General features: G+C 42.5%; 1 protein-coding gene across 2 annotated transcripts in view; it reads left to right on the top strand.

Annotated features, from left to right (window-relative positions):
• Nucleotides 1-12,959, top strand: part of sass6 (SAS-6 centriolar assembly protein) — an 83,514-nt gene that overhangs the window by 63,996 nt on the left and 6,559 nt on the right. Inside the window, exons 10-13 of one of the 2 annotated variants that reach the window (XM_030434157.1) lie at nt 2,333-2,422; nt 2,681-2,860; nt 7,615-7,696; nt 9,005-9,108. In XM_030434157.1, the coding sequence (XP_030290017.1) occupies nt 2,333-2,422; nt 2,681-2,860; nt 7,615-7,696; nt 9,005-9,108 (456 nt within the window). The remainder of the gene's footprint in view (nt 1-2,332; nt 2,423-2,680; nt 2,861-7,614; nt 7,697-9,004; nt 9,109-12,959) is intronic. The other variant, XR_003986019.1, reaches the window with a different exon arrangement.

Genomic DNA, 12,959 nt, shown 5'->3' with positions numbered 1-12,959 from the left:
TGCTGACACCACTGTTTAGTCAGTGTTATTGAGCCACTGTGTGCCACCCTTTCACAAGACCTTCAGAATTTGTAAATGGTTGCCCTTGCCAATATGTGCAAAGTTTCATGACTTTCCAAGCATGTTTAGGCCGACAAAAATAGGAATTTTCAAATCCTATTCTCAAAATAACTCACCACACAGCTGTTAATGTCTGCTGGCAACAAAAGTGAGTACACCCCTAAATGAAAATGTCCAAACTTGGCCAAATTAGCCATTTTCCCTCCCTGTTGTCATGTGAGTCATAAGTGTTACAAGGTCTCAAGTGTGAATGGGCAGCAGTTGCGTTAAAGTTGGTGTTATCGCTCTCACACCCTCATACTAGTCACTGGAAGTTCAACATGGCAGCTCACGACACAGAAGATGACCAAGGGCTAGGCTATAAGAAGATTGCCAGCACCCTGAAACTACGCTGCAGCACGGTGGCCAAGACAATACAGCAGTTTAACAGGACAGGTTCAACTGAGAAAAGGCCTCACCATGGTCGACCAAACGTGAGTGCACCACGTGAGTGTACTTAGGCGTCATATCCAGAGGTTGTCTATGGAAAATAGATGTATGAGTGCTGTCAGCATTGCTGCAGAGGTTGAAGGGGTGAGGGGTCAGCCTGTCAGTGCTCAGACCATACGCCACACACTGCATCAAATTGATCTGCATGGCTGTCGTCCCAGAAGGAAGCCTCTTGTAAAGATGGTGCACAAAAGGCCTGCAAACAGTTTGCTGATGACAGGCAGACCAAAGGTCATGGATTACTGGAACCATGTCCTGTGGTCTGATGAGACCATCCATCCATCCATCCATTTTCATCCGCTTATCCGGGGCCGGGTCGCGGGGGCAGCTGTCTGAGCAGGGACACCCAGACTTCCCTCTCCCCGGATACTGCCTCCAGCTCTTCCGGGAGGACCCCAAGGCGTTCCCAGGCCAGCTGGGCGACATAGTCACACCAGCGTGTCCTGGGTCTTCCTCGGGGCCTCCTCCCGGAGGGACATGCCAGGAACACCTCCCGAGGGAGGCGTCCCGGGGGCATCCGAAACAGATGCCCGAGCCACCTCAGCTGGCTCCTCTCGATGTGGAGGAGCAGCGGCTCTACTCTGAGCTCCTCCCGGGTGACAGAGCTCTTCACCCTATCTCTAAGGGAGCGCCCTGCCACCCTGCGGAGGAAACTCATTTCGGCCGCTTGTATCCGGGATCTTATTCTTTCGGTCATGACCCAAAGTTCATGGCCATAGGTGAGGGTCGGAACGTAGATTGACTGGTAAATCGAGAGCTTCGCCTTTCGGCTCAGCTCTCTCTTCACCACGACGGACCGATACAAAGACCGCATTACTGCGGCCGCTGCACCGATCCGTCTGTCAATCTCACGCTCCTGCCTTCCCTCACTCGTGAACAAGACCCCAAGATACTTAAACTCCTCCACTTGAGGCAGGAACTCTCCTCCCACCTGGAGGGAGCAGGCCACCTTTTTCCGGATGAGACCAAGATAAACTTATTTGGTTCAGATGGTGTCAAGTATGTGCGGCAGTAACCAGTTGAAGAGTACAAAGACAAGTGTATCTTGCCCACAGTCAAGCATGGTGATGGGAGTGTCATTGTCTGGGGTTGCATGAGTGCTTCCGGCACTGGGGAGCTACAGTTCATTGAGGAAACCATGAATGCCAACATGTACTGTGACACACTGAATCAGAGCATGATCCCCTCCCTTTGGAAACTGGGCCGCAGGGCAGTATTCCAACAAAATAAAGATCACAAACACACCTGCAAGATGCCCACTGCCTTGCTAAAGAAGCTGAGGGTAAAGGTGATCGACTGGCCAAGCATGTCTCCAGACCTAAACCCTACTGAGCATCTGTAAGGGATCCTCAAACGGAAGGTGGAGGAGCGCAAGGTCTCTAACATCCACCAGCTCTGTGATGTCATCATAGAGGAGTGGAAGAGGATTCCAGTGGCAACCTGTGAAGCTCTGGTGAATTCCAGGCCCAAGAGCGTTAAGGCAGTGCTGGAAAATAATGATGGCCACACAAAATATTGGCACTTTAGGCCCAATTTGGACATTTTCACTTAGTGGTGTACTCACTTTTGTTGCCAGCGGTTTAGACATTAATGGCTGTGTGTTGAGTTATTTTAAGGGGACAGCAAATTTACACGACTATTCAAGCTGTACACTCACTACTTTACATTGAAGAAATTACAATTTTAAACATTGTTGTCCATGAAAAGATATAATAAAACATCTGCAGAAATGTGGAGGGTGTACTCACTTTTGAGAGACACTGTATGTTTTTTGTTTCTTTAGGAATCAGTGGAAGAAAATGCTGAAAGTAAAGAACTCCAGATTAGAAAACTTGAAGCAACAGTGAAATCACTGTCTGAGGAGCTAATTAAGGTTAGTGAATACAGACAAAGACAGTCTATTCTTGTTTATTGGTATTCTTCATATACTCAGTTGACAGTCTGTAAGGTACACCTTGTTAAAGTCTTCATAGTTAATAGCCAACTGTCCTGCAATAAATTGGGTGGACAATATGTAATAGTAGCAATTACTCATGCACCTAATAAACTGGCAACTCGGTTTGCAACTGCACTTTATGTTGAATTTGGTCCAATCAGTTACTTACCTCGTTTTATCTTTATTTATATCCAGGCTAATGGTATCATTAAGAAGCTGCAGGGGGAGGTCCGAGGCCTAGTTGGAAAAATAAAGGTAAAAAACACTGTGACTGTGTCACAGGAGAAAGTCCTCCAGGATGTATCAGACAAACTTCAAGGTGTTACAAAGGACCTACAGAGCACTCACCAGCAGCTCATCACCAAGAATGAGCAGGTATGTCTTCGCTCCTGTGTCTTTAAGGCCTCCTTCCTAAAAAGCCCAGTCTGTTCTGATTGGTCACATCTCAGAGGCCAGAGCCATCACTGCTTACTGCTTGAATACAGAAATTAAGTTACCCCATAGGTTGCTGAATTGTATGTCAACATCACCACCATATTGGATCAGGCAAGACTGGCCTGTAAACATATTCAAGTAATTGGAGGAGTTGCATTTTTCTCTGGAAAAGCACCATTTCATTTAGATTACTCAACTGATTTCGATGTGTCAGTCAGGGATTCATTAACTGAATTAGTTATTAAAGTGGGAGAAATAATCCATCCAAGTTCTGTGTATGTCCGCCAAATATTGGTTTTCAATTTTCTGAGCTGCTCATTGTCGCTGAAGAACACGTGGCATGGTGCTTCCCACACAACTAGACTATGGCTCGCTGTGCAGGTGTTTTAGTGGCTGCTAGAGTGTAAAGAAGACTTTGCCCTCTTTGTAGTCTGTTGAATCTCTCTAGTTCCTTGTTTGAGACTGTGTTTCAGACCTAATCCAGTGATGCGGACACAGGTTTGTGTGCCAGTGTGGATATCACTCCATGGTCCTTGTGTGACATCTGCTGATCTGTTTGCCAAAAGGCAAAGCTGCTATGTTGTTATGCTACCACAGAAGCATGCTGGTCCTACAGTGAATGTCGGCATCCATGGATGAAAGTGGGAGTGGAATGGAAGTGTATAACACTGGTGTACAAAGCCAAACTCTGTGAATACACATGAACATGACATTACAATCAACTGTGGTTTCAGTCATTCGTGCCTGATCCCCAAAACCGACTTGTGAAATGAATGGGAAGAGCTGCCGTTTCACTCCACCACCTGATATGATCTGAATGTAGCGTTAGACTCTTTATTCAGCAGTAGCATCAGGAAGGAGCATTCATTTAGCAGGGTTTTCCACCTGTCTCTGAAGTGCTTTTTGTCATCCCCTCCAAAAGCCACTCTCTCGCTCTTGCTCGACCCCACAATCTCTTCATGCAGCTCATACATGTAGTTGTTCATTTTAACAAACGAAAAAGCTTTACTTGAGAAAAGGTTGCAGGCAGCCAGACAGACGACTGATGAAAAAGCATTATGTGAAATCCTACTTTATAGTGCAGAGGACCAAACAACTCTGGCAGTTTCATGTGATCAATCCAAAGTAGGCCTGCACGATATGAGAAAATTCTGCGATGTGCAATAACACTGTTCAATATTGCAATGATGATAGAAACTGCAATAAATAAACAAATATTGAAGTTTGCATATTATTAACTATACAGTTAATAATAGTGTTTCCGCATTAATAGGTACACTGCAAACATAGACCCCAAACATTGAATAGCCAATGCCCACTGAATAAAGAAATGAAATTATTTATTTCTAACATGCTTTTACTGAACAAACTGCACATGAATACCAAACCAATTAAGCAGAACATTAATTTAAATATGACATTATAACTATATGACATTTAAGTTTAATTTCCCCTGCTCCCTTTAAACTCTTTTCTTGTAAACTCAACTGAAACATCTTTTACCATGCTGAGTTGAAATACATGAAAAAAAAATCTGGGAGGAAAACAACTTGAATAATTAAGTAAATATAAATTAAACATGGCACTTTAAATTAACTGTAATGTCTCTCATCACAATCATCAAGGCCCTTGACTCTGCCTAGCAAGTTGCAGAGATCTATAGTATGAGGGAGAAAACTGAAATAGAGTAGGGCCAGCCAACTAAATCAAGAGAGAACAAATCAGGAAAAAATATCTTCCCTTTAGGGCAAGTTGCAACTTTAGTTATTCCCTTTAACGCAAGTTCTTGGCCAAGAAAACCAGCATGTTAACTTTGTAAGGTTTCAGACATGTACGTCGACATGTAACCACATTCCCTGGTGTGCTGAGGAGCCTCTCCAGGGGTGAACTAGTGGCAGTTATACAAAGATACCTCCAGATAGGTGACCTGGTGCAGTTTCCACCAAGCCAAAGGGTCTGCCTCACTGTCAGTGGTGGGGGACAGCAAGTAGCTGTTAAGTTCAGCTTCAACTGCTTGCTTCAGCTGCATCAAAGATGCGGTGGGAGTGGGGCCTAGATTTGTTTTGAGCAAACTGCCCAATGATCGCTTCGCATTCTTGTCCCTGGGTAGATCCACAATTTAGACCTCAATGCTTGCAGACGGTGTTCCCTCCTAAAACAGAGAGACAATTAAGGATACATAGAAAAATACACAATTCACAATCAGATAAAACACCATCTGATTACAGTATGTGACATCTTATCCCACCAGTGGCCATCATGTCATTAAAATGTATAACCTAATTACCGTCTGTGCTGTTTCCTTTATTTCTGACATCACCCTGGTCTTGATGTCTTGGAACTTTTTTGCTGCTGCTGTTGCTGACCTTGAACCTGGGGTCCATGAAGGATGCAATGTCCAGAAGTTCCTGTGTTTCTGGGTCATCATACTTTGTATTCATGTAATCCAGGATTTTCACTTTAATGGTCTTGGTTAAATTGGTGTCATCTTCCTTTTCGGCAAGAACTGATGTCTTCAAGAGATGAAGGACTGGTTTCACATACGAAACAATCACATAGCTGTCCCCAGAAAGAGCATCAGTAAATTCTTGTTAAGGGCGTGATGCCAGGTTTGTTTTTCGGTCTGCCGAGGGGACATCACATATGGCCCGCCGCTGCTCCAAGACCCTCTCCATCATTTTTTGCCTCAAACCCCACCTGGTTGAGCATTCTGTGATGAGTGAGTGCTCTGGGAGGTTGTGCTCCTGCTTCTTTCAGCGCCATCTTCAGCTGTGGGAGAAATGTCCCACCAATTTTTTGCAAAGCCCAGCAGCACGGGCAATTACGATTATAATTCACATTTTTACATATATGCATTTTGCGTTTTGGTATTTTTTATTTTTTTATTCAAATCAATAATATTCAGACAATATTCAGACTATATGCAATTAAAAAACAATAACGTTAAGTAATAAAATGGGCATACATAAATCATCTGAATCAATAAATAATCCGGTCTGTGTTTGGGTTACAAAATACTACAATAGATCATATTGCCACGTAAAGCAAATAATTGAATAATTTACACTTAGCGATGGCAAGATGCATTCGTCCCATCTTTAATGGTGATGCAAACTAGCTGCTCCTCAAGCAAATGCCAGCTGGCCAAGGCCTCATGTAGTCCACACGCAATGTTTTCTCCAGTGTGTTCTCTGGGGAAGTATTTTTTTAGTCTTTAGTTCGAAGTCTTGGTCAAGAAAGTGCACATTGAGGCTGATGTAGGGCTCTGTTGTTTAACTGGACCAAAGATCTGTGGTACAGATGTAGTGTTCTACTTGACCCAGTTCTGATTCCACTGTCTCCCTGCATGCATTGTACATTTTTGGAATCTGGTATCTTCAGTCCAATTTTTTTACCAGACTCACAAAACCATCTTTGGTCACTGTGTTAAAAGGTATCATTTCCTTAGCCAAATAACGAGTTATGGCGTCTGTTATTTCTCTGTGGCGTTTGGATGTTTTATCATAAGGAGTCACAGTGGCAAAACACTGAGAAATTGACTTTTGTTGCAATGATGGCAAGCTTTTAGATTTGGTGCTACTAACGTTAGCCTTTTTGGTTTGGCTAACATTAGTTTTTAATTGTCCATGTAGGTCTTTATGGTTGTATTGCGTTGTGTTGTATTGTCTTTCCTGAATCCGAAATAAGTCCATGTAGCAGAAGTGCTGTTTCTCTTCACCACAAGCTTTTTGTCGACCACATTTTCATCACTTTTCTCTCCTCCCTCAGCTATCATAACCTGGCAATCACCACCAAACTGATGCCGAATGCCGATTAACTTTCTCAGGGTAGCTAACAGTTAATTGAGGCTTCATCTGATTGGCCCTTGTATCCAGGGCTATGTCGGCATGCTCACGGTGCATGCATGGCGCATGTAAACAAAAAGATTTTTCCTACTCATCCCGTGTCAGGCAGTCTTTTGTGATGTGTTTATCGCACATGTTTTTATCGCGATTATGAAAATGCGATTTATCAGGCAGCCCTAATCCAAAGTGAGCAGTATTTTAAACTTCAACTTTTAGTAACATATCATGAAAGAATGGATGTTGGATGTTAGATCATCAAAACAAATTCTTGCACTTTTTGGCATGAAGCTTTTGTCAGGGAGTGAAATCAATCTAAAGGAGCAAAAGACCCTTTTATAGTGGTAATCCACCAATAGTAATCTTACACCTGAACATGGAGGCTGTGGCCTAGAAAAAGTGAAGGTGTGTATATAAACTCTTGTAGATGTCAGCAGTTCTTATTTTATCTTTTTATTCATGGGAGAGAAAGGCGCCATCATCTCCCTTTGCTTTTCACACAAGGCTTACCTGCTGTTTCAAAAACAGAATGGCGGTCAGAAAAAATCTCAAAACTCAAGATTTTGGTGGACTTTAAAAAATGCTGGTAAACTGCTGACTAAGAAATTCCACAGAGCCGTGGAAGGGGAACTGTAGTGGGAAACAAGGTGAACAGATCAAAGTAGTTTTCGAAGTATGTATTGAGGGCTACGAATCTTTTCCTCTTTAGTCCAGAGAACATGATGTCCTTGATTTCCAAAGACTATTCAGAATGTGTATTCAAATGAATAGAGGTTTAAAAGGATTTGAAAGTCATTGAATTCTGTGTTTTTTATATGTATACTTGATTACAATATCCTTTGTATGTTACAGGTTTCAAAATTGAAAGAGCAGCTCGAGACAACAGTGCAGAAGCTCAATGAAAGCAGAGAGGTGTTAAAAACTAATGAGAATGGTGAGGACATTTTTGACACTAACTATGGTATTGTTATCCACAGGAGACATTTTATATACCAACAGTTTTTGGAAATATTTTTCTTTCTTACTGAGGTATTGTGATGTTCAAAATGTTATGATGTTATGATTATAAGTTATGTTTTTGGAGACGTGAAGTAGCATTGGATCATGGGGGTTGTTCAACAACCAATGATCTATTTGATGTGATTCAGTCAGAAATGTTCATGGACAAGAACATCTGTTCTCTTGTACGTGCTTGCCAATATCTATCCTCCCCCTCTGGCGTATCATCTTAAGTTTCCAGTGAATTACAATACTTATAATAACAACACTTACAACAACAACAACAATAATAATTATAATAATAACAATAGTAATAATAGTAATAATGATGATATTAAATAATAATAATTCTTAACATTGAACATCAAGCTGATAATTACAAATCAAGTAAAGGATTAGAGGATTAAAGCACCTTTGTCAGTTGTTAACATCACTTTCATATTACTTTTAGTTGGCTGAAGTACAAGCTGAAATATAAGATTAAGACTTTTTTCTGTGCACACAAAAGGTTTATAGCACTCTGATTTTGATCCAAAATGTGTCCCGAGCATTTCTTCGCTGCCATCATAATCCATCAACCTGACAGGTTTGACATTTCACGGTGTTGATTAGCTGCATGATTATTGCACAGGTCCGCTGCAGACTGGTCACAATAGAAGGCCACTATGTTTTTGAGGGAGTTTGCAGTTGGCATGCTTTCCAGCAGAGCTGTTCACTGTAAATGTATTGTTTACACTACCATAAGCTACTTCCAAGAAGTGTTCTCCTCACCGTACTAGGCTGAGTGCATAGTGGCATATAAGCAGGCATAAGATTTGAATGGAAACAGGTGCATTTTTTACACAGTTGCTATAAACAACCCAGTTCTTCATGACCTGTGTACTCAGGTCTGTCAGCCATTGAGCATGTATGGCATGTTGTGGATCAATGTGTACAACATCCTGAAGAGGAGGGGACCAACATTCCACAGGCCAGAATCAACAACCTGACCAACTCTATGTGATGAGATGTGTCTAGGCCGATGGTGGTCACACCATATATGGACATCATTTGATGCATCACTTGTAAAAAAAAACAAGAACTACTCAGTAACAGATTTTAACAAATTTCTGGCCAAAATTTGAGTGCAAGAAACTTCATGTGAACCGAAAAAGTCCTAGAACCTTAACTTAACTCGTGAAAAAAGGGAACAGCATCAAAGTGTTGGCATTTATATTTATTAAATGTATTTTTTTTTCTACAGTTATTAGTTGGCTTAACAAACAGCTGAATGAAAGGCAGCTGTCCAGAGAGCCACCTGAATCTTTAGAGAGTCCTTCAGTTTTATCCACCACAACAGGACTGAGGGTAAGAGAGATCTCTTGGCTGTGCTTATAGCCATACTATGCCAAACTTATTCATGGCTGTTTGTTGGCTTTATTCTTCCAAGATACACACTACTCACGCATTAACAGTGTTATTGTACTTTGCATCAAATATACAGGGTTCTCCCCAGAAATCTTTTGTGTAGCTGGACACCGTCAGCCGGGGGGGGGGTTGCGGATGCGCTTATTTTACGAAAAGACCGTGGCAGCACACAAACACCTGCTATAAAGCAGCTAACATTGAAAATGAGTATAGTGACGCTGAGCTAGCAGTATAGAGGCGCAGCGCTGCTGTTCCACCGTCTGGGGAGAACCCTGAATATAATATGCAACTGTTTTTAACCTAAGGTGCAGTGTGTAATAATTTCAGCTCAAAATGTTCAAAAAATTAACTAAAATTGTTAACAAATGTGAAGAAATAACTCTTTTGTTATGTTTAAGTTATGTAAAAGTTGTTTTGTGTTGAAGACATATACACCAATCAGGCATAACATTATGACCACCTACCTAATATGTCATGGACTCCACTAGACCCCTGAAGGTGTGGTATCTGGCACCAAGATGTTAGCAGCAGATCCTTTAAGTCCTGTAAGTTGTGAGGTGGGCCTCCATGGATCGGACTTGTTTGTCCAGCACATCCCACAGATACGCGATTGGATTGAGATCCGGGGAATTTGGAGGCCAAGTCAACTCCTCAAACTCGTTGTTGTGCTCCTCAAACATTCCGGATCTATTTTTCTTTATGCAGGGTATCCGCATAAAAAGTCTTGAATTCATGTATCTAAAATTAAGGCCTTAAAAAGTCTTAGATACGTTTATATTTTGAACATGGGTCTTAAGTCACCTTTTTTGTTTTTGTTACAGGGAAATGTGTTACTGAGATTCACAATCAGTTCCATGTGTTGTTCTTTTGTCTGAAGTATCCTGGAACTTAAGTGGCATTTTGTCACCAGTCGGTCGGAATTTATTTTATTTTTTAACAACTACGGAAAAGTGTGTATTTAACAAGTGTTGGCTTGAACATCCAGAATTTAGTTAGTTAAAAGCCGTACCTAATAATGAATCTGAAGCACAGTGTACATTCTGCCAGAGGACCCTCAACTTGGGCATACTCGGTGTGAAAGCGCCGGTGTCACACACAAAATCGGAAAAACACCAGTTCGCTTTTAAAAGTCTCCAGCGAAATCAAGCTATCACACACATCTGTAGACCTTTGTCATCAGTTCCCGGTCTAAGTTGTCCAGTTCTGCTCGACCTGAACTCTGCGCCGCCTCTGCTGTCTCACAGTCAAGCGACATTCAAACCATCTCCGGCTCAACTCCGATGTTGAAAGTGGAGGTGCTTTAGATTTTTAACACCATGTGTGTACAGTTTTTTTTTTTTTAAAGTGTGTCATATACACTACTCACAATAAGTTAGGGATATTGTGAGAGACTCAGTGGATTTCATACATACGGTGTTTGTTTCACTTCAGAGAGTTTTGGGATAGGGAGGCAATTGTATTGGGGTGATAGACACACCCCATTTTGTGTTTTCCACGTAATGGTCTCACTGTGTACAGTGTGCCTTACATATTGGGGCCAATACCAAAAAACTAAAAGACAACCCTTTTCAATGTGGCATCAATTTCAACATTCTGTGGGTATAAAAAGCTGGTATTGTCAGTAAGTCATTCCAAGTTCATCATTCAAACAGCCATGAACACACGACGTCACTTAACGGACGAGCAGCGCCACCTGGCCATAGCGCGCCTTCGGGTCGGTGGCAGGCATTCAGATGTTGCTCGGGAACTTGGTGTGTCTCAAAGTGTCATCAGCAGACTTGCATCAAGACACAGAAGTACTGGCAGAGTTCATGACAGACCCAGGAGTGGAGCCCCACGAGTGACAGACCACAACGATGACCAGTACCTAAGGACCTATGCACTCAGACACCGTTATGCAACTGCCACACAGCTGCAGGCCCAGTTACGAGATGTGAGGGGTACTAGGGTTTCCAGACAAACCATTCGAAACCGACTCCACCGCTTTGGCTTGAATGCCAGATGACCGTTGCAGGTGACTCCACTGACACCAAGACACCGCCGTGAACGTTTGCAGTGGGCACAAGACCATGTGACCTGGACAATGCAGCAGTGGTCTACCGTCCTGTTCACTGATGAGTGTCAGGTCACCTTGCACAGAAATGATGGTCGTCAGCGTTGCTGGAGAAGGCGAGGTGAGCGATACGCCGAGGTCAACATGGTCCCCAGGGTTCCCTTTGGTGGAGGAGGTGCAACAGGCTGGGCAGGCATCACCAGTCAGCGCAAAACAGATTTGGTTATTGTAGATGGCTCAGTCACTGCACGTTCTTACCTCAGAGACATCTTAGAACCCATCATCATCCCCAATTCCGCCAGCACACCCACAACTTTCTGTTCATGGATGATAATGCTCCACCACATCGTGCCAGAATTGTCACAGCTCAACTTCAGGAAGTCGGAGTGCCTCATATGGTATGGCCAGCAATGTCCCCTGACCTGAACCCCATAGAGCACGTCTGGGACCAGCTGAAGCAGAGACTGGGTGATCGTACCCCACCCCCACGTGACTTGGCAGAACTGCGTGTAGCACTTGTGGAGGAGTGGAACGCATTGCCTCAGAACAACATCATGAGGCTAGTGAGGAGCATGAGACGTCGCTGTCAAGCTGTCATTGCGGCAAATGGTGGAAACACCCGCTACTGACATTGTCAATTTTTGTTATTTAGGGCTATCCTTGTTATTGTCTACATTTTTGGGGTAATAAATATTAAACTAATGGAAATGGTGTTTCTTCTCATTCATTATTAGAAATATCAAAGAGAACTTTTGCTTATTTCATTAAAATTCAGACCAAATAGGAAAAGCACTCATGTAAATAACTATATCCCTAACTTATTATGAGTAGTGGAGTTACCCTGGTGACACACACGGGTTACTACAGTTAACTAGATTAAGTTTCCAGACAAAACTAAACTAAAGCTACTTAATCACTTGTTAAACTAATTAAAAATGAAATAGAAGCAAACTAAAAAAAACAAAAACTAATGACATTTAAAAACTATAATAACCCTGACACACTAACTCACTACATTCGTAATTGTTCGAGTTGCTCTGTGAATGGCAATACATTTAGTTAATTTTGAAAGCAATTCAGGGACGTTATTTTTCCTGACTTTTTCGTACTTCGTGTGGGTTTTAAATTGTGTTCAAAGTGGTCTTAAAAAGGTCTTAAAAAGTCTTAAATTTGACTTGTTGAAACCTGCAGAGACCCTGTTATGGCACAGCCCATTATCCTGCTGAAGAGGCCACAGCCATCAGGGAATACCATTTCCATGAAAGGGTGTACATGGTCTGCAACAATGCTGATGTAGGCGGTTTGTGTCAAAATAACACCCACATGGATGGCAGGACCCAAGGTTTCCTAGCACAACATTGCCCAAAGCAGGCTTGCCTTCTTCCCATAGTGCAGTGGTTCCCAACCTTTTTGCATTGAAGGCCCCCTTTGCCTGTGTCCAAGACAAGCCAGGCTCCTCTAATCCCAACCCGCATACACTAAAAGAATAGTGATTAATTACAAATTTGCAAAAATAAACAACAGTTGTAGGTTTTTGCTCTTATTCTCCTTGTTTTACAATGTATATACAGGGTTCGACATAACCCATGGTCCACTGGCCCGGGGCCAGTAAAAGTAGGTGCAGGGCATGTTGATTGGTCCAATCTCTGATTACACTGATTACAGTGATTGGCCAGTCACTACCCGTACGACAATCGTGATTCGCTAGAATACATACAAGAAATGCTTAGAGTGACGG

The sequence above is a fragment of the Sparus aurata genome, chromosome 11 (genome assembly GCF_900880675.1).
Source record: "Sparus aurata chromosome 11, fSpaAur1.1, whole genome shotgun sequence".
Classification (NCBI taxonomy): Eukaryota; Metazoa; Chordata; class Actinopteri; order Spariformes; family Sparidae; genus Sparus; species Sparus aurata.
The sequence above is the reverse complement of the archived record's forward strand: the minus strand, read 5'-3'. Positions and strand labels throughout refer to the sequence as shown.